Source organism: Podarcis bocagei (assembly GCF_964188305.1).
Source record: "Podarcis bocagei genome assembly, chromosome: 5".
Lineage (NCBI taxonomy): Eukaryota > Metazoa > Chordata > Lepidosauria > Squamata > Lacertidae > Podarcis > Podarcis bocagei.
This window is the reverse complement of record NC_138129.1, coordinates 75,779,370-75,806,734: the sequence shown is the minus strand read 5'-3', so window position 1 is coordinate 75,806,734 and position 27,365 is coordinate 75,779,370. Positions and strand designations below refer to the sequence as shown.

Below are 27,365 nucleotides of genomic sequence, written 5' to 3'. Positions count from 1 at the left end.
CAAGGGTGTCATTGGGTTAGGGCAGAGGAGAAGTAGAGATGGGTGGTGTTTGAATTCTGATCTGATGCCATGTTAGCTAGATTTCAATGAAGTACTTTGTTTAGGGTTGCCATTTTTCCTAAAGAAAGAAAAAAAAAGTGTTGCATGAATCGGACTTGGTTGGATCTGGTTCTCAGTGTGATTTCTCCATATGGATTGAAAGGGAATAAAAAGCTTTTTTAGGAAGACTCCAAAATTGTTGACCTTTATTTTAGGAAGATCCGGAAATGTTTGCGCTCCCCCCCCCCAAAAAAAAACACAACCGTGATTTTTCATTGATCCAGGACAAAGCGCCCTTTCGGAAATCCCCCCCCCCATGTCCATTCAGACTTTGACATACGACAGCCCTAAATTTGTTAAGAGTGCAGTGTTCTTAAAGGTAAAGGGACCCCTGACCATTAGGTCCAGTCGTGGCCGACTCTGGGGTTGCGGCGCTCATCTCGCTTTATTGGCCGAGGGAGCTGGTGTACAGCTTCTGGGTCATGTGGCCAGCATGACTAAGCCGCTTCTGGCGAACCAGAGCAGCGCATGGAAACGCCATTTACCTTCCCGCCGGAGCAGTACCTATTTATCTACTTGCACTTTGACGTGCTTTTGAACTGCTAGGTTGGCAGGAGCAGGGACCGAGCAACGGGAGCTCACCCTGTTGCGGGGATTCGAACCACCAACCTGCTGATCGACAAGTCCTAGGCTCTGTGGTTTAACCCACAGACTCCAATTTCCTTCACAGAGCTTCAATGCCCAGAATTCCCTGGGAAGAGGTATGGATCATTAAACCATTAAAACCTGTAGTTTTGTGAAGGTGGTAATAGCCTCCTAGCAACCCGCAGCAACCTTAACAAACTACACTTCCCATAATTCTTTGGGGAAGGCGTCTCTGGTATGATACCGCTTTAAATGTATGGTGCAGATAGGTTACAGTCCCACAGCAAGAGGGGAGTAGGATGGGCAATGCCTCCCTGGTAATTGGGATAATGATATCACAAAGGAGTCAACCAATAATGAATGGATACATTGTGTTTTCTGTCATACATTTAGAAAACTCACTATAAAGAGCTGGGTACAGGGCACCATGTCAGTTGCAGTTTATTAGAACAAGGCAAATACTAGGATACATAAGTCGTCATCATAGTTCTTCATTCTCTATTTTAGTTGTTGAAACACTATGTGTATACATCCTAGGTTTTTTCCCCAGTTTACATCACTGGACAAGCAGCTATCAACTTAGCACAATTACATCTGATTTGTCACTTTAGGATCTCAAAATGTGCCCAGACACAAGTTTTGTTTTCTTTAGGCTTTTGCAGTAATATGTAGACCAAAAGACCTGTTAACATTTTTAATGGTAAAAATACAGTAAAAAAAATTCCAAACAGTAGAATGAAAATTGATCATCATACCAATAATAACTTCTTTTACATCTGGTACCCCTGCACTGATTCATCATTATAAATTTGTTAAAGGCACCACACATTAGAATTTTAAAGCAAGTGAGTAACCAAAACTAAGCAACTTTCTATGAGTTCCTTATTGTACAAGCACAAACATTTTTAAGGCAAGTGTTTCATGTGCAAAATACAGAATACAGGTAAAACCAACATTAAGATTACAGAGTCTTACATCACCTTCTTGTAATAACATTGGCATCAATACGTACAGTACATTGAAAAACATTTTCTCTAGCAGAGCTCAGGTCTAAGGTTTGCTGCAAATATGGCCCTGATCACAATTAATTTTAACATTTAGATTGTGCCAGAAAAAAACAACAACAGTCATTCTCTTTTTCTTGACTCTTCTTTCAGGAAAGTCCATATCAACTTGTTCACAATGTCAGGCTGATCTTGTTGGAGCCAGTGGCTGGCTTCGGACAGAATCGTAAGTCTAAACTGATTTTTTACATAAATCCTTGTGATTTCTGCCATCTCAACCTCCATGAAGGGGTCTTTTTCTCCCCACAGCAACAGAGTGGGCATGGTGACCTCATGGTGCTGCAGAGGCAGGCAACTTTTAAAAAATAAAAGAAAATAAAGATCTTATTATTTTAAAAATCGGGACAAACAGATCAGGTTTAATTCCATTTCATAGTCTGTCACTCCAATCCACCAAGAGAGATCCAACCTGAAATCAGGCTAACTTGTGTAGCAAGTGGACACAGGTCTGTACAGTGGTGCCTCGCAAGACGAAAATAATTCGTTCCGCGAGTCTTTTCGTCTTGCGATGTTTTTCGTCTTGCGAAGCACAGTCCGTCGCAACTGCGCCTTTTCAAGCGGCTTTTAAAAAAAAGCGCAAGACGTTTTCGTCTTGCGAAGCAAGCCCATAGGGAAATTCGTCTAGCGAAGCAACGCAAAACCGAAAAACCCTTTCGTCTAGCGAGTTTTTCGTCTTGCGAGGCATTCGTCTTGCGGGGCACCACTGTATATATTTCTGCACTGCCATGTTTTTCTGGGCCTACCTTCCTTCGATTCATGTAGGGATACAAAATACAATCTGGGGCTACTACTAGCTTTGTGTGACCAGAGTTGGACTGCTCCTTTCTCTTTCTTGCGGCAATACATCCCCCATCTGATCCAGAGGTTTGGAGAACCCTATGGAGCAGATTTCAGGAGCATATGGGAAGGCAGGAATGGGGAGTGCTAGTTGCACAAGCAGAAGTCCACTAGGCAAGTGTGCCACAATTGGTTATCAGCCTATATCCCTATTATGCCACATGAGGACATATTTATAAGGAGCAAAGGAAAACAGGGCTTTTTACTTCATATAAACTCATCCCATATTAAAGGCAAATTAGACCGCAACTTTCAAGTGACATTACTGAAGGGTAGGTGGGTTCGAGCAGGACTCGAGGCCTAGGTTCAGCTCAAGAGAATTTAATGACCCATCAGGAACAAGAATGACAAATGGGGGCACTTGGCCCAGTATATATAACTTAAGCCGGCCCAGCCTCCCTGTGATAGGTTGCCTTATACTGCAACTAGCAAATCACAACACCGGCCCTATCGCAGCAGTGATTGGCTGCTTGCCAGCTACTAGCAAATACCATTGGAGCATTTTAGAATCCTTCCCGGCTTCTGTTCTGCAGCTGCAGCCTGGGCTTAGCCTACGCTGCATACATAACATTTACCACCCTCCTCCTTTAGATAAATTTCAAATTAAGAAAAGTCATATACCCCCCGGCTGAACATCCATTTCCAAACTAATTTTGTCCTTCCTCCCCTATGCCCAAGAGGCATTTCAGAGAGTCTGAACTGAGTTTCAAGGTAGAAAATTCACAATAAGGCCACCAAACACTCCCATTTTATCTCTTACAGAGCTGTGAGAAGTGACTGCTATGTTTCTGTATGCATGTGTAAAGGTAAAGGGACCCCTGACCATTAGGTCCAGTCGTGACCGCTCATCTCACTTTATTGGTTGAGGGAGCCGGCGTATAGCTTCCGGGTCATGTGGCCAGCATGACTAAGCTGCTTCTGGCGAACCAGAGCAGCGCACGGGAACGCCATTTACCTTCCTGCCAAAGCGGTACCTATTTATCTACTTGCACTTTGACGTGCTTTCGAACTGCTCGGTTGGCAGGAGCAGGGACCGAGCAACGGGAGCTCACCCCGTCACGGGGATTCGAACCACCGACCTTCTGATCAGCAAGTCCTAGGCTCTGTGGTTTAACGCACAGTGTATAGTGCACCTAAATTAAGCCATACTCTAGGTTGTGCTTGTGAACAGTGTCTCGTATTATGTGATTGAGCAAAGAACAATAGACTGACCTGAAAAGGTTTCTATAGTGATTAATGGGACCGGTTAGTGCACCTGGTTGGGAGAATACATATAGGTAAGCTTCAATATCTTCTGCTGTTAGCCTGCAGCCTTTCCTTCCAATTCCACTTGACTGGCCAGTAATGAGGCTTTTCAGAATCTATGGCAACAAATAAGTAACAAGAATTAAATCTGTCCAAAATTACTAGACAGTTCTCATTCATAAGCACTGTAATGGTCTCTCATTTGCTTTATATCAATTCTTCTTTTGGTATCATACCTCTGTTTCCCACCTTCAGAAGTTATGGACAATAAGGTGGCATCAGCCGCCTCAGTGGAACCCCCAACTTTACAGAAGTACGTGATTTCAAAAAATTAACCCCCAGTTGATTATTTAAAAAACTACCGAAGCAAGGTAAGAACAGGCTATGCTGAAGGGATATTTCAATTTCAGTTTTCCCAGTTTCTCATTTTTCCCCAATCTGCAATTTTCCACATTTTGCGTCAATTAGCATTTTTTTATTTTAAAAAATCCACACGATAAACACATTTTAATATGCAGTTTTGTCTCACGTACAAATTTTTGTGAGTTTCCCCTAATATAATGCATTTCTGTATATTATTTTCATGAGTACTTTCATTTTTTGGTGCACTTTCCCCATAAATATGTGTCTTTGTAAATACTGGTTGGAGAACTGCATTGCAAAATTGGGGTAAGTGCAAGTTTTGAAGGACAGGTCTGTTTCCGTCTGCATATTGTTTTGGAAACTGCAAAGCTGATAAATGTGGACCAGTTCAAATTTCCCTAGCTCTGAAACAGTTCCAAGGTGTTCTGGAATGTGCTGGGCACTGTGGGTTTGTATTCAATGTCGAGCCAAGGAGATCTGTCCATCCCTGGTTGGAAGCATTAAAAACATACCTTTCCTTTCTGCGCAGCAATGTTTCCATAAACGATACAAATTCTCCCTCTTGGCACACTTACCTTAAAATCATTTATCGTAAACATAAGTTCAGGAAACCATGGCATTTGGAAGAAGTAGTAGTAGGCAGATTTAATCATTTGTGATGGATGTCGTAGAATGTATTCTTGAAAAGAAAAGACATGTTTGGGGTTGGTTTTTTTAGCTTGGTGTATTTATTATGGCTTATTTCACATGCTGTGAGGCACTTTGGGCACATTTTTGTGGAAAGGCAAATAAATGATGATGATGATGAAAAGGGAAACAAACCTGTGAATTGAAATGAAAAGCTGAAGATTTCGAATTATGATAAAATGTTAATATCCTTTTGCACCTAGGAATTAGTAATGTTGCAGATCCTATGCACATTTACCCAGAAAGGAAGCCTAATCACGTTCACTGAGGCTTATTCCCTAGGAACTGCATTTAGGATCGCAGCTCATGCACCTCATTTTCTCCTTAATCTTACAGAAGCAAGAGGGAGAGAACACAGAAGTGTTCTTTTGGGAATTTCCGAAAGGCGGCGCTTTGTCCTGGTTCATAGGCAACTCTCTAAAAAAGCTGGTTTTCACTTTTTGAAATATGGCAACCCCAGGTCCTGCCGACTTGAACTTCCCTTTCATTCTGACCACGTGGGCCTATTAGTCATGACACTTTGTACTGGATGTTCAGTCTCAGACAGGGTGGATAAAAATCAATGATTTAAAAATTTAAATCGGATTTTTAAAATTTAAATCGGATTTTTAAAATTTAAATCGGATTTTTAAAATTTAAATCGGATTTTTAAAATTTAAATCGGATTTTTAAAATTTAAATCGGATTTTTAAAATTTAAATCGGATTTTTAAAATAAATGCTTTTGGAGGGAAAATCTTTCTAAATATAGTTTTCTATTTATGTTACATTATAGTCCAAAGGCTATTCATCAGGAAATAAGGATTTAAGTTTTTCATGTGTGATAAAACTCAAAGTGTTTTTTTTTAAAAAAATTGTTTAACAACATCAGTTAACAAACATAGATACATATGTTATAATGTTATTGTTTTAGTTAAATAAATTGTTTAAATTGTTATTAAGGAAATGATTATTTTTCTCCTTCCAATAAAGTACAGCAGAAAAATTATCCAAATATAAACATTTAACTTCTTAAACCTCACAATAGTTTCACAATTATCTGTCTATGTATTTCTAATAGTATAACCAAAACAGAATTTTTTGATATAACTGTAAAAACTACTCTGAAAATTTATTGTTCCAAAAATGAAACCCTTCATCTGGTTGTAAATATTAAGATTCTACCAGCAAGAATGAGTCTTTCTGTAAAAAGTGATTTAAAACGTGATTTAAATTGATTTGATTTAAATCAAATCCACCCTGGTCTCAGAAGCATTATACCTCCGAAAAGCAGTTGCTGGGAGTCGCAAGTACTCAGAACTTATGGGTTTGAATATTTCCTATTGGCTACTGGTGAGCCAATGAGTGAGCAGAATACTGACTTAGATGGGCCTTTGGTATGAACCAACATGGCTCCTTTTATGTACTTATGTTTCTGAAGCAGTTTGCTCTACCATTTTCTCTAATGGCTTGTGGCACCTGGGTATGTTTATTCTTCCAATAGACTACATGGAGATGGCGGAAATGACTGGCAGAATCCGAGATCAGGGAGAAGAGTTGGTGGAAGAAGACTGGAGGAAATTTAAAATGTATTTGCAGAAATATTGTAAAATTTTTGAATGTTGAGGACATTGAAATGAATTGCAGGGGTTTTAGCAACAAGGTAAAATGCAAGATTGGATTAATAAAATAGATAGACTAACAGGATATGAATTTGCTGAACTAACGTTTAAAAGGGATACAAAAATGGGAGACGCGAGGGAGTCAGGAAAATAAGTTAATCAAAGAGGAGAAATCAAGAAAGAATGAATTTTTGTTTTTCTATATGTGTTTTCTTTTCTTTTCTTTTTTGTGTTTAATGTTTGTACTTCTGTATTTTGTAATTTTGTATCTTTTTTGTTTTTTGTATTTTTCTAAACTTTTTTATGGATAAAACCTAATAAAATATTATTTTTTTAAAAAATGTTTATTCTTCCAATTCAAATCCACTCTGTTCTTAACTTGGCACCGGGGCTCAGCACCTCTTTTTCTAGAAAAAACAGCACCACACATCTCTGCTTAAAGATGAGAATGCTACAGACAGCTAGAACATTGGATCCCATTGCCCCAAAAACTTACCTGTAAAAACTGAAGGATGGGGGAAATTCACAACAATCAGCTTCGTCACCATTTCTGGGTAACAAATAGCAGCTAGCCAAGCAATCATTCCACCCCAGTCGTGACCAATCAGCACGCACTTGCTGTACCCTGTTATTTAAAAATAGATTTCTGATAGTTGTTTACCAGCAGTTACATCCAAATACATTATCACATCAAAGGGAATGACAGTAGAAGTTGCAGTATGTCTGGTAGCAACATCTCAATTCTCCCCCCCCCCAACCCCTTGGCAAATTATTCATACCACGATAGGTGGGCGCTTCTATTAATAAACTGCTTTCAGAATCATGGCATACAACATAGCAACAAGGTGGGAAATTTCTTAAGAACCCTTCCCCCCCCCTTTCGTAGCTGGAGTTTATTTATATTCCAGCACGTGTTTTAGAGCAACTTATAAGGTAAAGGAGGGACGCGGGTGGTGCTGTGGGTTAAACCACAGAGCCTAGGACTTGCCAATCAGAAGGTCGGCGGTTCGAATCCCCGTGACGGGGTGAGCTTCCATTGCTCGGTCCCAGCTCCTGCCAACCTAGCAGTTCGAAAGCACGTCAAAGTGCAAGTAGATAAATAGGGACCGCTCCGGCGGGAAGGTAAACGGCGTTTCCGTGCGCTGCTCTGGTTCGCCAGAAGCGGCTTAGTCATGCTGGCCACATGACCCAGAAGCTGTACGCCGGCTCCCTCGGCCAATAAAGCGAGATGAGTGCCACAACCCCAGAGTCGGTCACGACTGGACCTAATGGTCAGGGGTCCCTTTATCTTTACCTTATAAGGTAAAGGACCCCTGGATAGTTAAGTCCAGTCAAAGGCAACTATGGGGCGCGGCACTCATCTCGCTTTTCAGGCCAAGGGAGCTGGTGTTTGTCCGCAGACAGCTTTTCCAGGTCATGTGGCCAGCATGACTAAACCACTTCTGGCGCAACAGGACACCGTGACGGGTGCCAAAGCGCATGGAAATGCCATTTACCTTCCTGCCACAGTGATACCTATTTATCTACTTGGAGTGGCGTGCTTTAGAACTTCTAGGTTGGCAGAAGCTGGGACAGAGCAACGGGAACTCAGTCCATTGTGTGGATTCGAACCACAGACCTTCTGATCGGCAAGCCCAAGATTCTCAGTGGTTTGACAACAGCGCCACCCATGTCGCTGTATCAACTTATAACAAGAAGGGGAATAAGGCTGCAATATTATACAACCAGGAAAAATATATTTTTAAAAGTTACAAGAAAATGCATCAGCCAGTCAGAAAAGTCCCTTGAGGGAGAGGTGGAGAACCTGTGGCCCTCCAGATGTTGCTACAATTCCCACCATCCTGATCACTGGCCATGCTACCTGGGGCGAGGGGAGCTGAGGTCCCACGACATGTGGAGGGCTGCAGGTTCCCCAACCCTGCTCTAGGAAGAAGTCACAAAAGGCTACAGGAAAGGTTTCGGAGTTCTTCAGGAACGCAGCCGAAGTCACCGTTCCTCAGTTCTAGAGGGACCCTGTTATGTACTGAAGTTCTCACCCTGGGCCAGCAGGGGGATACTGTAGATAGTTATGCAAATAAGGGATCAAAAGTGACGTTCAGTGATTGGATAGTTTTAGAAAATTGTTACAGTTACATTGTACTGGAGCTCTATATAAGCAGGCTGACTGAACCCTTCAGTTCAGTTCTGTCCTGGCCTGTGAATAAACAAGAGCTGTTTGAAGAATCGCTGTGTCGTCTGATATGTTCACCCACAACTTAACAGACCCCATTCTACAGCACTGGAACCACAGGCATGAAATAGCAATACTTTCACAAATAGATGGTCACTGGACGTATCTGATGAAATAAGATAGCAGGAGGATTGATTAGAGACAGACTGTCCCTGTTCTGATGCGGCATGAGAAGGAGATTCAGATGTCAAGAACGCAACTCTGGAGATCCCACCAACTTGCTTATCAGAAAGCAAGGCAGGGCCCAAGATGGCATCAAGGCCGCAGACCCCAGTGTGCCAGGAATCAATCTGAGCTGGGGTGAATAAATAAAAGTCGTGTCAAGACCAGGAGCCAAAGCATCATTGAGAAGCGTGGTGGGACTCAATGAAGCAAACAAAGGGCTATTATTAATAGGGACAGGTATGGAAATGAAGGTGCCAGGGCCGATCAAGTAACAGGGCTGGGCAGGATGGGTTATGGGGATTGCCGGTAGGACAAAAAACGAAGCCCTTTTTACAACCTTCCGCCTTACGGATTGAGATGCTTGCTGTGGTTTCATATCTGTCTCTCGGTCCGACAGATAGAAACGTTTGGCCTTTTCCAGACGCTTAACATCTATCTCAATTTACCTTAGGCTCCGTATCCCCACAGATATGTGCTTTCTTTCATCGCAAATACAATACTTGCAAGCAACTCATTTGTATGTTGTTTTGTTGAGGGCAGGGATAGTCTTGCTATGTGGAGATGGCCTTCCTGCTTTTCATTCCCACGCATACACAGCTCCTCTTTTTTTGGGGGGGGGGGCATATCAAAAGACTGTGTTCCAGCACAGAAGAATGAGACAGCACAACCCTCGAGGAAGCTGAGGGAGAGTTTTTCTCTGCTTAAGCAGCCACCCAAGAATTTACGTAGGTTGGGGAAAGCTGTGGCGCTGGCCATCAAACCAGTAAGTGCCTGTAAACGAATTACAGTCATCTTCCCCATAGAAACTGCATTTGCTCAGGGTGTGGGCGAGAATTGCATTTTCCCATTGGCAACATAATGCGGATTTGCTGCTGGATAAATTGTAGTTTCCGTGCAACGGGTGGTCTACCTAGAGCAAATGCATTCTGGCTGTCTTTCTACAGGGCTTTATTGTCGAGAAAGACCTTTCCATTTGACTCCCAGCATGTGAGCACTGCATGTGTTGACGCTTTCATTCCAATTCAAGTAAGGAATTTTTGATAAACAGCTCAAGAAATCACGGCTTTTAAAAATCCACGCAAATTTTCCCGAATTAAGATTTAAATTAAGAAAAATAGCACGCACTGCACACATGAACAGTCATATTTAAACGAGAATTTGTTAAAGGGAAAATGTTAGCGTTTCCCCCTTTTAGCATTATTATAAGCTGGGCAGCTTGGATGCTATTAACACACCAAGAGACTCCAATATATCCTTTATATCTGTAATCAGACAGTCTAGCTTGTAATTCTCTCTCTGGGCAGGGGCATCGGTTTCTCCGTAACCTCTCAAATCCAAGGCCACAACTCGGTATTCGCTCTTAAATTCCCGCATTTGATGACGCCAGGAGTACCTATTAAAGAAGAAAAATGTTTTACTTCCTAGTATTTTTTTTTACTTAAGGTTGATAAGCTGTTTTACCTTATTTTTAGAAAAGCAGTTCATACCAGAAACATAAAAGATCACAAACCTGAATTCAAGAAAGATGTTATGCCAGCATTTTTATATAAAAAAAGAAGAAACAAAAACTGCACAGAAGCAAAAACCCGCAATATTGATCTTGCTGCATCAGATCAAAACAACTCAAAACAAGGTGATACATTCCCACCATCAATAAGGTATCACTTTACCTCACAGAAATACGGAGTTGGATATCATCTAGCCTAACTCCTGTGCCCAATGCAGAATGTAACTACGATGTCCCTACACCTTTAGTAAGGCTGTCTGGTTATGGATGCTGAAAGATCATCATTTTTATTTTTATTTTTATTTTGTAATTTGATTTCCAATGTTAAAAAAGAAAAGAAATAGAAACAATAAAGAATAATAATAAAGTTACATCCAAATATCTTACACATTCACATATCGAGATTACTCCGAATCTCCTGACTTCCTCCCCATCCAATCCATAGGTCCACTTAATTCTGTTTCCATCTGCATATCAATACTTCTCTAAAATCTTCATCTTCCTAAATTATCTGTAGTTTCTATTACATTACAAGTGCATTAAAAAACCCTGCTAATGTTTTAACCTGTTTACAATGATTTTGTATGTACATTATAAACATTTCCCATACTTTTTTAAAAAAATCGTTTCTTCTTGGTTCCTGAGCCTGAGATATCATCATTTGTTAGTTTCATGCATTGTTAATAGTTCAGGACGATAAATGGAAGCTAGTTATAGGAGACAGTCTTCTGAAACTTGGGAATCTCTCTCCAGGTAATACTCGCTAGTTTAATACTCCTATTTTGAGTTGTGAGGGGTTGAGGGAAGTCATATAGAGAAAGCCTGTACAGTGGTACCACAGGTTAAGTACTTAATTCGTTCTGGAGGTCCGTTCTTAACCTGAAACTGTTCTGAACCTGAAGCACCACTTTAGCTAATGGGGCCTCCTGCTGCTGCCACGCCACTGGAGCCCGATTTCCGTTCTCATCCTGAAGCAAAGTTCTTAACCTGAAGCACTATTTCTGGGTTAGCGAAGTCTGTAACCTGAAGCGTATGTAACCTGAGGTACCACTGTACTGTAGTTTGTGTGAGGTCGTACAGAAAAGCAGCTTGGAGCCAATTTGATAATTTTGAATTTGAAGGCGGGAGGAGAGAGCTGCGAGTCGTCTAAAAGCAAAACAGCTTTAGGGCCGAGGGACTTTCTCTGGAAACCTGCGCCATTGTTTGCTGATCTAGCACTAGGCGTATGAGTCTTTGTCTGATTCTGGTATGCTCTGGTTACCTATTGCGAAGTGGGGAGACCCCAAATGTTCCCAAACATACAGTAAGATTCCAGTACTTGGTCATCGAAAGTAAAATGCTCCATTGCTATACTGTACTGTTAACACAGCCACTTGAGTGAGGAATCAGTGATTGCTGCTCCTTTTTGCTCTGCCTCATGAGCTTCTCGTAGACTTTCTGCCATAATCTGGGAAACTGATGCAGCTAGAAGTATCCCGTTTGAAGGAGGACATTTCTGAGCCATTGCCTTCCCCTACCATTCTGCTCTCATGAAATATCTATGTGAGTAAATACAGGAATGAATGCGGCTAAAGTATGTCTTTATAGTAGCCCTGGGCATCTTTAAAAAGGGTACTGAATTGACTTCGATAATGTAAGAATAAAGCTTTCTTTCTCATCTTTTTTGCCTTTTAAAACAACAACAACAACAACAAACAAACAAACAAGCAACTATCTGGACCAGAAGAGTTAGGCCTCAGGAGTAATCTGATGGATAAAGTTTGGATCTTTTTCAGAAGATAAAAAGCAATAAAACTTGTTCGCTCTCCAGCTCAAAAGAAGATGTAACACGTGCAGCAAATTAACCAAAATTCTGTGTTTTTTTCTTCCTGCTGTATTTCTCAATCAGTTCTTCTTCGGTCAATCTCAGCTGCCTCTTATGATGAAGATTAACAGCTGTCAGTGATTTGGTACTCCCATATAATTTCACCAGTAGTACCTGGGTAGAACCACTCAAAATGTATTATATTTTAGGAAGTTATAATAAGAAAAATGAATTAAATAAGCACAAATAGCCTGAGTTTGACTATTATTCATTTAAACATATAATTGACTATGACTGGATAACAAAGGGGTCAAGATTAAAAGGATCCTGGAAGGTGCTATATACGGTGTGTAGCAATGAATTCTATTGCAACTAAAGCTAATAATAATGTACTATACATCACCTGGTCATTTAAGCCTATATAACTGCCTTGTTGTTAGCAAGGAGAAGAGCCTCGCTTACATATAATTATGCCTGTAGAACTATTGAACTTTGACTCTGAAATTTCCAGGTTGCACAGGAAAATATGCAAAGATCTCAATCTTGTCAGCCCAAAGGCACATTGGGAATTTTAAGAAAGTGTTGTGGACATTATTGCAAAGATGGCTACCATGGGGGCATGGTCAGTCGTAAAATGGCAAGTGTGGATGTGATTAGTCACAAATGTTACTAGCACAATGAAGCACACCCATTTAATGGAAGGCAAAACCAGGCACAGGAAGCTTAAAACCAGACACAGGTAGACTCCTTTGAGCCTACACTTTTCAGTTCTAGCAGGACACCAGTTTCACAAAAAGCGAGCTCATTATTTTCCCCCAATCACCTCCAAACGCATTCCTCTAAAATTACTTTGTTCACCCAAGATTAATAGGAAGAACGACATCTGATAAATTCCTCCCAAATGCATTACTCACCCAGCATCTGCCTCAAATCAGTTCCTCTTCAGTAAATGGTATGTACACATTAGTAGCTTAAAATGCTGCAATGTCGTTTCCCCTCACTGTGCTTCAAGTCACACTAATGCTTGCTGTGCACACCAGAGAGGGTGTGGTGGTCGCCCCCGAAAGCATTACCTGTTTTGTTCCCCTGCGTCTGAAACCCCCTAAACTGCTACTGAAGGAAGCTGTCTTCTGCACGCACGTTACGGCTGAACTGATCTGCGGCTTGAGTTTTCAAGTCGGATGGAAGCTGATTTGAGGGGAAATGCATCAGTTAGGAGTATTTCTCGAGAAACTACAGGATGCATGTATATTGTGGCTGACGTCATGTTCACTCGGTTTTAAGCAGCAGTGGTGGGAGCACACTGGAACCAGAGTAAATGATGATATAAAGTAAAGGTAAAGGGACCCCTGACCATTAGGTCCTGTCGTGGCTGACTCTGGGGTTGCAGCGCTCATCTCGCTTTATTGGCTGAGGGAGCCGGCGTATAGCTTCCGGGTCATGTGGCCAGCACGACTAAGCCGCTTCTGGCGAACCAGAGCAGTGCACAGAAACGCCGTTTTCCTTCCCGCCTGAGCAGTACCTATTTATCTACTTGCGCTTTGACGTGCTTTCGAACTGCTAGGTTGGCAGGAGCAGGGACTGAGCAACGGAAGCTCACTCCGTCGTGGGGATTCGAGCCGCCGACCTTCTGATCGGCAAGTCCTAGGCTCTGTGGTTTAACCCACAGCGCCACCCGCATCCCTTCAAATGATGATATGTACATCCCTTAACTCTTGATTCACTCATTTCCCCTCTGCCAACCCAACCCACCTCTTTCTCTGCAATCCTCTTTCCCTAATAGCCAACTCTGTCACACAAATCCCAACCTCTTTCCCTGGCTGGGTTCTCACTCACACACACCCCTCTTCATGGCTGTTCCCCCCCTTTCCTTATGGTCCCTCACATCCCTACTCCCAGGGCCCCCAACCTCTCTTCTTCTAGGTGCTCCCATTTTTCACCTTCCTTCTTTGCTAGGGATTGAGCAAAGGCTTTTCTGCATACACAGTGTGTGTTATACAGCTGTGCTTTTCATCTACACATAAATTTTCTGATATCTAAGACTGGCACATAGAAAATAACAACGACACCAACAACAGTACAAAACACCCAACAACGGACCTTTATAGAGCTGAATTTGCATGGAGATGATCCACATAAAAAACCCAGATATCTTGATGCAGTATTGCCATCCGTAAATAATGCACAAAGGAGTCTTCTCCATTGCACATTATCTTAAACGAAACTGGTCTGAAAACACATCCTGTCAGGTGGGCGACTCAAAGTGCATTCTAAGATGGCTTGGACAAAGAGCTGCCTAATTGCCCATCAGTTTCCATTGTCCCTGAACGGCCATGACAAGCTGGGGGGCGGGGACCACTCTGAATAATTTAAAATATTTTTAAAAGCTTCGTTAAAAATAGTTTGAAAAGGATCTTGCATCTCTCTTCGCATCCTAGATATATCTGTAGAAGTGTGCATGCACACGAAAGCTCATACCAATAACAAACTTAGTTGGTCTCTAAGGTGCTACTGGAAGGAATTTTTTTAAAAAAAATTCTTCACATCCTGTTTGCCTTTCTCTATTATTTTAAACTCTGAATAAATTGCTGGATAGTATAGATTTTCTTTTCACTGGAGATGCTATTTATTTTGGTGGGTCCAGTTGTCAAAGTCTTCACATTCCCCCTCTTCTTCCCAAATATGCAGTGCTCAGGAAACACAATGACGTCTTTTTCAGTCCCACTCCAATTTCCCCAGAGCCCTACTGTTGTTGTTTAAACTGTGAGGCAGGGGCCAATCGCCCTATAAATGCTGAGCATGAGAAGCAAGTCCTATTTTCTGCATATCAGTTATGTAAAATGAATAAATCATACCTATCTCTAGGAGAAGCTTAGAATCTTTCTGTTTCCCTCTCTAAGCACTGGCCAGGCTGCTTTTACCCATAGAAAGCACTGAGTTACCTCAGACAATTCTCTAGACTACCATGAAGGTTCTTCAGGCAACAGCAAAGGATACCCCAAGCCCAACTGTGTAAATATGTGCGTATTTAGAAAATATGCCAATTAATAGCATCTCGCACGTGGCTGTAATGTATTTCACAGCATAAAATCTTTATATCTGTTTCCCATCAAACATATGCTCCATTCAAATGTTATTACAGTAGCCAAACTGCCACTAGGAACCCAAACTGTATGAGCATCGTGCTACCTGTCCGAAGCAGCACTCTCGAGGTTTGGATCAAGTTTAGCAATACAGGTAAGGTAAAGGTAAAGGGACCCCCGACCATTAGGTCCAATCGTGGCCGACTCTGGGGTTCTGGCGCTCATCTCGCTTTATTGGCCGAGGGAGCCGGCGTACACCTTCCGGGGTCATGTGGCCAGCATGACTAAGCCGCTTCTGGCGAAGCAGAGCAGTGCACGGAAACGCCGTTTACCTTCCCGCCGGAGCAGTAACTATTTATCTACTTGCACTTTGACATGCTTTCAAACTGCTAGGTTGGCAGGAGCAGGGACTGAGCAACGGGAGCTCACCCCGTCACGGGGATTCGAACCGCCGGCCTTCTGATCGGCAAGTCCTAGGCTCTGTGGTTTAACCCACAGCGCCACCCGCGTCCCTCAGCAATACAGGTAAAGGTTTTTAAAAGCTTCAGAGTTTGCCCACTGACTTACACACCCTAATCTCCAAATGATGTTGGACTAGACTCTCAATATCCCCAACCTGAAAGGCCAAGGTCAGGGATGATGGGAGTTTTAGTCCAACCATACCCGAAGGAGGTATTGGCTTGGCTACCTCTGGATTAATTCTTAGACTATCCAATTAACTAGTCAGATCAGAAGCTTCCTTGTGGATGAGATTCCTGCATCACAAGGGTTTGGATCAAATGACTTTGGCATCCCTTTGAATTCTACAATTCTATGATTCTATGATCAAGTCACCACCACAGTATTGTAAGGACTGAAAACAAACACAATTACATGTACTGCTGGATAAGTGTTTAATGGTTATTGTATTTGTTTAAAAACCAATAAAAATTTGTTTTTAAAAATAATAATGTATGAATTGAATCCAGCCCTTCCACCTATGACTTGAGATTATTATTGATTCCCCCACTTTTATTTGTATTTTATTAGTATTATTAGTATTTGTTTTATTTATTTGTATCCCCCCTTTTATTTTTATTTGTATTTAGTTGTTGTTGTTGTTTCGCAACATTTGTATGACATCCAATTGCATGAAGTTCTCTTGGCAACTTAAAACAAATAAGTATGAAAACAATTTAAATGCAAAATTTTATTTTATTTTAAATAAATAAAATGTAAAATTTTATTTTAAATGCAAAATAAGAACCAAATGCAAAATAAGAAACCATATAAATCCAAGGATGAAAACAAGTGCTATCGCACCCCCCAAGTTAAAACACAGATTTTAAAATTATTTAAAAGCCTGGAGTGAACAGAGAGGATGAAAAGACCAAAAGGATGGTTCCAGGCAAACCTCTCTGGGAAGGCTGTTCTTTAACCAGGGTACCACTATCAAAAAGGCCCTTGTCTTGATGGTTATCTGGCTCACTTCATTCAACAGAGTCACTCAGACTTAAGGTTTGAGTAAATACATATGGGTAGATACATTAAGAGATACTTACAGTCAATGGTGCATGTAATCAGCTAATTTTGCCCTCTCATCTTCTCCATATCAGTTTATTTTGACTATTTGTTTTGTTTGCCCAAACTTTAACCTTGAAACAAGATGCTAAACCATTTTGTAAATATGAGTTACTCTTGCATAACTTGTTTTCACTCTTTAAAAGTGGAAATTTTTCAGGCACTTTGAAATGCTCTTCAGTGATCATTTCATCTTTTTGATTCAATAAAAGGCACCAGCGTCATAAATACAATCTGCGTAGATAACTATGGTATTTTTAGCTGGAGTACTTTATGCCGTGATTCTCCCACAGTCAATCATACATATTTTTAACCTGATAAATTATTTCAATACTGTATTAAAAAAAAAATAGCACCAGTGTGAACTGTGCTGTTATGTTAATGTTGGCCTATATAGCAAATTGTTTACCTTATATTCCATTAAACTAGTTAGATACATAAGCTACAAGCCATATTGTCAACAAGGGATGGTCATCTACCCAGTTGATGAGGCAATTTTATCTGGGCCCTATCAAATTTTAATCAAGTTATGGCCAAATTTCACAAGTAAGGAAGGGAAAAATGCCCTCAAGTCATATGAAATAACTATTCTAAACTTTCATTTTATAGCTCACTTTTAAATTTAGTACAGGACATAACATGAAGATATTCAATTGTGAAACCCTTACCAGAAGTTGGCACCAAGAGGATCAATGTCACCCCACGGTGATGGATCAGTTTGCCTGGCAAAACACACTTTCAGACCCACAATTATTATCTAGACCAGGGTTTCCCAAACTGCTGTTTTTGGACTACACTTCCCATCATCCCTAACCACTGGTTCTGCTAGCTAGGGATGATGGGAGTTGTAGTTCAAAAACAGTGGGAGACCCAAGTTTGGGAAACCCTGGACTAGGGAATAAAGTAGCCCCAGAGAACTAGAGTCTTCCCCGTGTTTTGCTCCTTTAAGATGCCCCCCCCCGCCACTTCCAACACCTTAGCTGGCTTGTTGGGGGTACAAATTAATGCAGCACAGCGTTGGGAGGTAAATGTTGGTGTTATGTACTGAAGTTCCTACCCTGGGCCAGCAGGGGGATACTGTAGATAGTTATGCAAATAAGGGATCGAAAGTGACGTTCAGTAATTGGATAGTTTTAGAAAATTGTTACAGTTACATTGTACTGGAGCTCTATATAAGCAGGCTGACTGAACCCTTCGGTGCAGTTCAGTTCTGGCCTATGTATAAACAAGAGCTGTTTGAAAAATCGCTGTGTCGTCTGATATGCTCACCCACAACTTAACAGTTTAGGTGAAGTGGGTGAGTTTTGCTCCCATCCCCATGCACTCCAATTTGACCTGGTGTGATGCTGGAGCATGGAACAAGGGTGTGAGGTTATGAACTGTCCAGGACAAATATGTACCTGTTTCTCCGTTTTAAAGTTGCTGGAATCATTAAAGGTTGTAACTTTATAATTTGGTCAGGGACAGCCAATTTAGGTATTTTACTTCCACCATATAGCGGCAAACATAGGGTACCTCTGGAGTGTCACTATTTTGCAACAAATCCGTTTTTGAGAAAATCAATGGTCTGGAAAGTGAAACGCATTAAAAAGTGGAGAAGAATGACTTAACAGGAAGATGTATAAACACCCCGTAAATCAGAATGGATGTAGGACAAATGCTTGCTGTTGTGTAACTGCCCTGGAAACAAATAAACACAAATGCTCAGTAAAGATCGGCTATAATGTAAACTCTGCATAATCTTTACAAGCAAATCAGGATGAACACTCAATAAACAGGTTGTCCAGAGCGGTCCATAGATCCTCACCTTCAAGCATACACACATATTTGGTTTGGCCCCTAGGCTGGTAGAAGATCAGTTCCTGATTAACTGGTAGATACTTTAGCCTGTTTCTTTAAGGTATTTGCTGGTATTGGAATGCCCAACTTTTTTCTTTCATTTCTTTTAAACTTAGAATGAAGTTTTCCATTGTAAATATAAAAAAGAATAGCAACGTGACTTTGGTTAATATGGTAGAAAATGCTATCCTCAACCCCTTCATGTTTGCTCTCTTATTTAAGTTTTTATTACTTCCTATCTTATTATTATGTTTCTTAGGAATGCAGATTGATAGATTTATGGAAATGTAAGTAACTTTTAATATGTTAGAACACAAATGGTAAGTTAGTGCCCTTTTTTCTCTGACTTTCCTTTGTTACAACTTAGGATTTTTAAAAAAATGTTTTCTCTTTAATAAAAATGAAAAACAAAACAAATTTTGGACAATAAATACTTTACATTTGAAGCTATAGCCTTTTGTGGCACTTATAAAACCACAGGAGCCAACTCCTAGGGGCTTTGCCCCCCCATAAGATATTTGGGGGGGCTGCTCCCCCAAACTGATGGACATTGCCGTTCAAATGGTGTGTATGCACCACATCACATGGTTGATTATGGGGGGGATTACCGCCCCCCAATATTTTACTCAAGTTGGCTCCCCTGTATAAAATATAACTAATAGGGCAAAATCCACAGAAAAAGTGAATTGGAGTCATATAACTAAACAACAGCGCAGGAACAGTGCTCTTCCAGATATGTTGCTGGGATACAACTCCCTTCATCCCTGACCGCTGGCCGTGTTGGGTGGGAATGATGGGAGATGAACTCCAACAACACGTGGAAAGCCATGGGTCCCCCATCCCTGCAAAACAACTTTGATAAGGTTCAATTTGCACTCCTATAAACAATGACCTTGGTTGCCTTTCAAGTACACATACACATGTCAAATTTTCAGGTAGCGGGTATACAATTCCTTAGGATTTAGGTCCCTGTCTGCTATGTGCAACATGTATGGGTAATAACAGTTACCATGCCTTGATTATCAATACAATAGCTACTAATTTAAGAGTTCTTGGACAAAAGCGGGATACAGATTCATAGGTGCTGACTCCTAGGGGCCAAGGCAGTTTTGCCCCCCCCATGTTGGTTTTTTGTTTTGTTTTAGGGGACTGGACCGCCTCAATGTTCAGACATCGCATAATAATAATAATAATAATAATAATAATAATAATAATAATAATAATTTATACCCTGCCCTCCCCAGCCAGAGCTGGGCTCAGGGCGGCTAACACCAGTAAAATTACAATAAAAACATAATGGGGGGGGAGGAAACAGCAATTTAAAATACAGGTTAAAATGCAATTTAAGATGCAGCCTCATTTTAAAAGTAGCCCATGGATCAAAACTGTAAGGGGAGGGAAAACGTAAGGGTCAGACCGAGTCCAACCAAAGGCCAGACGGAACAGCTCTGTCTTGCAGGCCCTGCGGAAGGATGTCAAGTCCCGCAGGGCCCTAGTCTCTTGTGACAGAGCATTCCACCAAGTTGGGGCAAGTACTGAAAAGGCCCTGGCCCTAGTTGGAACCAATCTAACCACCTTGCGACTTGGGACCTCCAAAGTGTTGTCCTTAAGGTCCTCCGTGGGGCATACCAGGAGAGGCAGTCCTGTAGGTACGTGGGTCTTAGGCCGTGTAGGGCTTTGAAGGTCAAAATCGGGGCTCCCCAATTGTCAAGGGAAGCTGGTGCCTCTGTACAGATTAATAATAACTGTAGCGAAACGCACATGGGTATTGATCTTGCATATGTAGTTCATAAACAGAAGCAAGTAAAAGAAGAGTTTTACCAGAACTCCGGAAAGCCATGAAGAAGTAGCATAAGCGGTTTGCCCCTCTCTCCAGCAGCCACATAGTGGAATCTTAACCCGGAATCCTGGAAGCAAAAGAGAAGACAAGTTATGCTTTTATATTCACAGATAAATGTTCAGGTACTAAGAAGAGCTTTGTTCAAAGGATAGCTTGAATTTCGTGCTTCTCAAGAGTCACGCAGAAAGTTGCAGCGGTCCAGTATTTCTCTGCATCCATAAGACCAAGAACATGCTGTCATGTTTTCTTTCAACTCGCTCCCTTTCATTTCTTGATGGGTTCGGCTGCATTATCACTGAAGGTGCAGTGATAAACAAGGATACAATGCCTCACCAGTTTTAAAGCTTCAGAGGGATGAAAAGGGGGCCTCCAATTAGCTGAGTCTTTTTAAAATGTTAATTATTTCTAATGTAAGTACTTTCAGAGTGGGTGGCAGGTAGGCAGCTTCTGAGACCTTTCTCCTCTCGCACACACAGAAAGGAATAGGAATATAGAAAGCTGCTTTATACTGAATCAAATCATTACTCTGGTAGCTCAGTACTGTTGTACCTTGGAAGTCCTGCGACTCAAATGTTTTGGCTTCCAAACGCCACAAACCCAGAAGTGAGTGTTACAGTCTGCGAGCGTTCTTTGGAACCCAAATGTCCAACATGGGTTCCGCGGCTTCTGATTGGCTGCAGAAGCTTCCTGCAGCCAATTGGAAGCCACGCCTTGGTTTCCGAATCTTTTGGAAGTCAAACGGACTTCCGGAAAATATTACGTTTGGCTTCCGAGGTATGACTGTACAAGCAGTGGCTCTTTGGGAAGGGATGTCAAACATGAGGCCTTCTGTGTGCATTCTGCCCTTCCCCATGGTGCCTAGTGTGGCACATGAGGTCACCATCCAAAATAAACCCTGAAAATATATGCACAGTATTAGTTAAGATTTCTCTAACCAACTGACCTTCTAATATTCACACCAGGCTCTCCATCACACGGCATCAGACTGGTCAAACTTACTTGAGAGCACACTGTCCCCACCTCCAGGAATATTTGCCGTCTGTCTGCACCTTAGCAGGACTATTTCACAACTCCTTGTTTTATGGATTCTTGTGCTATTTGTGGACGTGCATCCAGGTATTTCCAAGGAGGGTGGAGGAGCATGGGAGGAACAGGGGAGGAGGAACATGGGGGATGTTCCACTTTATGGCGACTTTGCACAAATCAAGTAAGCACTTAAAAGGATTTATGCAGTTCCTTGTTTCTGGTTCAGGCAAGGATGACAGGCAACACCTGGAAAAGAGAGCTAATTGGAGCTTGTTATGAAATAAGCTGCAGACACCTGTCCTCTGTCGCCTTATCAGGAGCAGTGGCTTCTGCAAAATTAAGACAGTGTGTACGTACCCTAGGTCGGACACTGCAACTGTACAGGCTTTCCGCCGAAGCCTTAATAGGGCCATAGTGGTGTCAGGCAAACTTCTACTTCAACCGGTTGTCACATTACTTCTCATACTATTTCAGATCAACAAACAAGCTCTCTGCTGAGAGTGCTAATAAGGACACCAGCCAGGCGGTGTGGATCCTTGTCTGTTAGCAACTATCTTGAGAGCCTCTCTTCATTTCATGCTTGACATCAGCCAGCTGTGAGAGGCGAACACTCAGCTGCAGTGCAAGAAGATGGCTCCGGATAATTGAGAGAGGTTGATGTGGCTGCCGCTTCATTATTCTGAAGTCGTGGTAAAATGAATCTTGTGGCAAAATTGGTAAAGCGCTTGGGAATGAAGGTTTCTCTAAGCAGTAAAGCCAAGGACATCTTAAAGCCAGTGTATATATGACCTGGCTTCTCCTGACTCCCTCACAGCTGGATTGTGAAGATGTTGCAGATTCCTTACAGTAAGAAAGGGAAGCTCTGCTCATGTTGGTGGACTCCAAGTCCCATCAGCCCCAACCTTCATGGCCAATGGTGAGGAACGGTGGGGATTGTGGTCCAGCAATATTGGGTCACAGGTTCTCCATTCCTGCCCTCCAGTTATTCCTTTGCAGAACAACAATTCCCAGAGTAGGAAAAGCCATGCTTGCTAAACTAATTTAATCATAATCCGATCCTTCCTCCTTATACGTACTTAATTAATTCTTGGAACTAATGGAATAAGCTGTTATGAAGGAAAAAAACATGCAAAACAGAAGTGACACGAAAATTTTCTTCTCCAGCTGAAGAGCTCTAAACATTATCTTTTGACAAACATTTCCCTCTCCATGCAGAAAGCAACTCTGCCAGGAGTTGATTGGCTAGTATCTGTGATGTTGTGCATCTGCCCCTCCTATCTCCAAAGCTGTTTTGCAGCAAACAAAAATTCACATTGTATTTTTCCTTTTTTGCATTTATGGACCACTTTTTATCACCTTGTGTTCACAGAGTGGATTCCAACAGCAACATAAAACAACTCATTAAAATTTAAATTCATTAACCAGCAGAACAACACAAAACAATTTCATAAAGCAATCCAACAAAACATGCAATGGCCTAGGAAAGTAAGTGTGTGTTTTACCAAGCAATGGAAGCAGTGTTGTATTCATCCATGCTTCCAGGAGGGCTGGGGAGGATTCTGTAGCTGGGGCACCACTACAGAGAAGGCCCTACCCCACCCACATCATGAGCAGCCCAGACTGACTGATATGGGGAACGGTGTTTCATGCCTTTATTCAATGAATTAATATTCAAGAGGCACTTAATTTATTTTACAAAAAAAGTCAATAGGCCTGAAGTGCCATTGCAAGACAGATGATGAGATTGATGGCCAAATCAACATGCAATTAGCTGATAAAGTATGCAGCAGCAGCATCTTATGAAGTAATTCACTGGAGACAGCCAGTGTGCGCTTCTGAATACTGCTGCATGTGAGAGGACACCCAGAACCTTTCCCCGAGGACAAAATGAGGCAGTGGTGGAGGCATGTAGTCATAGGTGCTGACTCCCTGGGGCCCCTAAGCACCCACAAAATTCCCCATGAAGGGGCCGAGCACCCACAAATTTCGGCTCTAGGGCCATACACACCATATGGTACCCACGGTCCCTGGCAACCACGGTTGCTGGCACTCCCGCAAGTGGTGGTTAACTTGACACTGTGCTGGTTTTATGGCTGTCAAGTGGCTAGCAGTGATGCCACAAGAACAAACCATGGCAAGTTCTATTTAACGGCACACTTGTACTCACTCAAACAGGGTGCTTCCTGGAGATGGGACTGTCCCAGCCTTGCAGCCCAGCCATTCTTCTAGAGAGAGGGTCTCCCTCATCTTACTCTTATGGCTGCAAAACTTGCTTCATTCATTTCAGAGCAAGGGAAATAAATTGCCGTGCAAATTTACTTGCATCGGGTTCTAGATATTGGCATATGTCCTAAGTTTTAGAATAATAGCCACATGACTCGCTGTTAAATACTTTATCGCCATAAATAAAACTTGCTTCATTTTAGATGTACATGAAAAGTACTTCTCACTAAAATTTCAAGTTTGTTGTCGTTTAGTCGTGTCCGACTCTTCGTGACCCCATGGACCAGAGCATTTCAAGTTAGCTATGGTTTTATAGATTGAGCATAGATTTCTAAATCTCTATTCTTTCGTTTATAGGAATTTTCTCCACAGCCATTACGTCTACATAATTTATTTCTATTGTAGTTAAGGGCACTTAACTACCGCTAACTGATTGGGTGGGTAATTCAATTTAAAGTATCAACAGTGCTTTTACATACCTTACAATGCTTTGATATATACTGCTAATTCATTTTCTTAGGGAAAATTTCAACGGCATTATAGAAATTAAGTGCATATCGAAGTTCCAACTCTGCGATATATTTTTCTCCCAATGTTTCACAACAAGTTCTTAACGGGAGTCATTATCGTCAGTGCCACTGCATTTCAAGCTCTTTCCAACAAACTGCAAGGAAACTCACAAACCTAACTTTTCCAGATACAGTGGTACCTCGCAAGACGAATGCCTCGCAAGACAAAAAACTCGCTAGACGAAAGGTTTTTCCATTTTCGATTTGCCTCGCAAGACGAAATTTCCCTATGGGCTTGCTTCGCAAGACGAAAACGTCTCGCGGCTTTGTTTCCTTTGTCTAAAAACAAAGACATGTTTTGTTTATAAAGTTAATTTATTTTCCCTTCAATTTTTGAACTGCTCTTTACAGTATGTGTGACTTTAAAGAGCAGTTAATAAACTGTTGTTGTACCAAATTTGGCTTTGTTTCGACTTTTTTTGACCATAGAAACGCATTAATTGATTTTCAATGCATTCCTATGGGATTTCGTGCTTCGCAAGACGAAAAATTCGCTAGACGACAAAAATTGCGGAACGAATTAATTTCGTCTTGCGGGGCACCACTGTACATCTGATCTCATGTCCTGTTTGTGGTCTACCCAAAAGCACTTTGGCCTGGGCTCTTCTAAGTTTCCTTCCTTCCTTTTGGTAGTGGATCAATGCATGGAAATATGCAGTTTCAGAACCATTTAATGGACAGAACCGCTTGTTACACAGTACATGGGATGTCACTGAAAGTGGATTCTATGTGCCAAGTTCTTCCCCACCCCATTGTGTAGGATCCTTTTATCTCATGTTGGGATCCTCACATCTGAATTGGCTCACATCATTTGGTTGGTGCTGGCGGGGCGGGGAAGCCACAAAGCATGCTAATATCATGGCAAAGAGTAACCGATTCTATACGTTAGCAGTAAGAGAGGAAGAAATCAACATGAGGAAGTTCTGATTTGTGCCACCCTAGTAGTCGTATGCAATGTGGAATTCTACTTAAGCACTATCCATGCATCAAGCCGTAGGAAGATGCTTGAAAGAGTTGGGTAGGTTTGGCAGGAAAATATTAAGGTGAGGCATGATGGGGGCCAATATCTGAAGGGGTTTCGAGCACACCATGATCTCTGATGCTGATGCTCTATGGGGTAGGACTAGAACCAGTGGGGTGGATTAGATCTGATGACCAACTAGCCTTGCCATTCTGACCTAGCTTGTATTTCTTTTCAGTAGGCAGGAGCATGTCATGTCTTCATTCTGCACAGCTCCTGGGAACATTAAAGGGCTACTTTTTATTAATGAGAAAATGAAGCCTGCAAACAATTGTAGACAAGTATAGTGCATCTTCTATTTATCATTTTGGAAGGGCAAAAGAATCAATAAACTAGTCCCACCAATGTCCTTCTTCCCTGAGTTGATGGTGCTGAGTTGATGAATCCAGGGCAAGTCAAGAGATATGAATGCTGCTGAAGCAATTTGGGACCTGGAATCAAGGACATGGCCTCTGCACTTCAAAGATGACATTTGATTCATGAGCCACCACAGTTTCTGCCTTGAGACTAGACAATTTTGACTCCCCCCAGTGTGAGCTCGCAGACCTTTCTGTGTACATGCTGGAAGAGTGTACCTACTCTCCAAGCATTTTAAAAATTATAAATAAATCTGATTAAAGAAAGAGCCACCGCTGCCTTCTCACCAAAAAGTTCTGCCCCAGATACCACATATGGACCAGATACTGGACTTTTACTCGGTGCCTGCAGAGATTAAGAGGATCGGGCAAACCAGGAGTTAGATTAAGCACCCAGACTTTTTCCTGAGGCAAGGTTGAGTAGCGTGTTTGCAAATCACCTTGAATGCATTGCCTCTCATGTCTGCACACTGGTTGCTAATATTCGCATTTCCTCTCAAGGCTTTCTCTCTTTTTTGGGGGGGGGCAGGGGGCGTCTGTTCCAGACAGGAATGTCGAAACCAAGTCACACACAATGGCTTTGTACCCATCACGACCCACACAGATCATGACCCGCTGTAGGTTTTGGCACATCTTAACCAGACAAAACGCGTGGTCCATCAACACCAGGACACCAGAAAGCTCACACGCCCCGACTTATTCTCACTGTTCGCATCTTGGAAATGGACTGCTGCTTGCAAGCCCGCCTCCTCCATAACGCCCCCTGCCTCCCCAAATATATATATATATGTTGTGTGTGTGTGTGTGTATGTGTGTGTGGTGTGCACAGGGTGACATGTGTGTGCACCCATCTATCTGCAGCAATGTGTGTGTTTGTGGAGCAAACGCAACCCTTTCTATGGGCTGCATTTTGCCTTGTTTTCCAGCAGCGACAGAACTGGGAAGGAGGGAAGGAAGGAGAAAAAGAGAGGGAGAGAGGGAGGGAGGAGGAAAGCAAGGCAAGCCTCTTTCTGCCTGTGCTTGTCCTTTCCCACGAAGAGGGCGACCGAGTGCCCCCTTTGCCCTGGGCAGCAGAAGCGAGGTTCCCTCCCCGCAGACACGCAGACCCCGCAGCTCGTGAGGACGGTGCCGTCCCTCCCCGCAAGCTCCTGTTTACCTTGATCCGGACATAGCAGTGAGTCCCCCAGCAAGGGTCGTTGAGGCAGCCCGGCGGGTTCTCCCGGATGAGCCACTGGAAGGTCTTGGCCGGCCTCGTGCCGAGGCTCCACAAAAGTTTCAGCAGCTCCCTGCAGGCGCACAGGCCGCAGTAAGCGTACACGAGAGCCCAGAAGAGCACGGACCGGAGTGTCACCATCAGCCGGCCGGGGAGGATGGCCAGCCCCGGGGAGAGCGAGGCGAGGAGGCACGAAGCGGGAGAGGCGACTCGCGCTCTCGATCTCTCCATCCGCCGCCGCCGCCCCCCCTTCAGCGGAGGAGAGATGGGCTGCGCCAGCGGGAGGCACGAACCGACGACGGCATCGCGAGGACCGAACCAGATGGAGAGACGGGGGGAGGCGGTGGGGGGGAGGCGAAAGAGACCGAGGAGGAGTCCCGCGCTTCTGCCGGCGCGCACGTCGCCTCCAGCCCGCGGCCCTCGCTCGCCTCTCCGAAGGAAGAAGCCGC

General features: G+C 42.6%; 1 protein-coding gene and 1 long non-coding RNA gene across 2 annotated transcripts in view; one reads left to right on the top strand and one right to left on the bottom strand.

Annotated features, from left to right (window-relative positions):
- The window catches only part of LOC308586948, a 562,568-nt gene that overhangs the window by 182,666 nt on the left and 352,537 nt on the right, over window positions 1–27,365 (top strand). The gene's annotated exons all lie outside the window — the stretch shown is intronic.
- EPHX4 (epoxide hydrolase 4) lies at window positions 1,101–27,365 on the bottom strand. The gene is made up of 7 exons (XM_081194083.1): window positions 26,860–27,365; window positions 20,490–20,575; window positions 10,111–10,268; window positions 6,977–7,105; window positions 4,769–4,872; window positions 3,798–3,946; window positions 1,101–2,043 (listed from the first exon to the last, which is right to left on the bottom strand). Exons 1-7 carry the CDS (start codon window positions 27,145–27,147, stop codon window positions 1,812–1,814), a joined length of 1,146 nt encoding a protein of 381 aa, XP_081050209.1. The 5' UTR covers window positions 27,148–27,365; the 3' UTR covers window positions 1,101–1,811.